Below are 665 nucleotides of genomic sequence, written 5' to 3'. Positions count from 1 at the left end.
TCTCTTACTTTGACAATAGGTGTGATGAACTCCTCCAGGAATGTGTGTTTCAGAAGGGAGGGCCAGTTGTGGTGGAAGAAGTTGATGAGCAGACCTTTAATATGGGAACCGTCTTGATCCTGGAGACGAGAGAAGACGTGTTAGAACGACACAAGAGGCTGAACGGCTAACGCTAACGCTAACGCCACAGCTGCGAGTGCGTGTCCACGAGGTCGGTCACCTGATCAGTCATGATCATGATCCTGCCGTACCGCAGGCTCCTCAGTGACTCCGCGTCATCGTAGCTCTTCTTGTACTGGAGGCCAACGATTTTGATGATGTTGTTGATCTCAGCGTTTTCCATGATCTGTTAACATGTAAATAAAGCTCGTTAAGCTGTATTGTTTTAAATTAGGTTGGAATCATGTGATTATGCGAAAGAAAATTTCAACTCACTGATTTTAGCAAAACCAAAAATAACCCTAACTCATACTGTAGTAAGCAAAAGTTTGGGCAATTAATTGTAATTTTTAATGTGAAAAGAAGTAAATACAATCCTGGCAGGAAACAGACAAATAAAACTGAGTCTTTCATTTAATGTTCATTCTTTTACATTTAAAAAAATAAACAGTAATTGTGGCATGTGCAAGAGTTTGTGCATCCAATTATAGTAATTTATTCAATTT

The 665-nt window shown here is 39.7% G+C and overlaps 1 protein-coding gene across 1 annotated transcript; it reads right to left on the bottom strand.

Annotated features, from left to right (window-relative positions):
* Positions 1–8: 8 nt before the first annotated feature.
* LOC111644551 (DNA topoisomerase 2-beta-like) lies at positions 9–343 on the bottom strand (the record flags this gene model as incomplete). The annotated part of the gene is made up of 2 exons (XM_023393447.1): positions 221–343; positions 9–119 (listed from the first exon to the last, which is right to left on the bottom strand). Coding segments are annotated over exons 1-2 (234 nt in total), but the record flags the coding sequence as incomplete, so codon positions are not given.
* Between the last annotated feature and the right edge of the window lie 322 nt (positions 344–665).

The sequence above is a fragment of the Seriola lalandi genome, unplaced genomic scaffold (genome assembly GCF_002814215.2).
Source record: "Seriola lalandi dorsalis isolate HSWRI2012SDOR001 ecotype SW California unplaced genomic scaffold, Sedor1 jcf7180002013103, whole genome shotgun sequence".
NCBI classification, from domain to species: domain Eukaryota; kingdom Metazoa; phylum Chordata; class Actinopteri; order Carangiformes; family Carangidae; genus Seriola; species Seriola lalandi.
The sequence above is the reverse complement of the archived record's forward strand: the minus strand, read 5'-3'. Positions and strand labels throughout refer to the sequence as shown.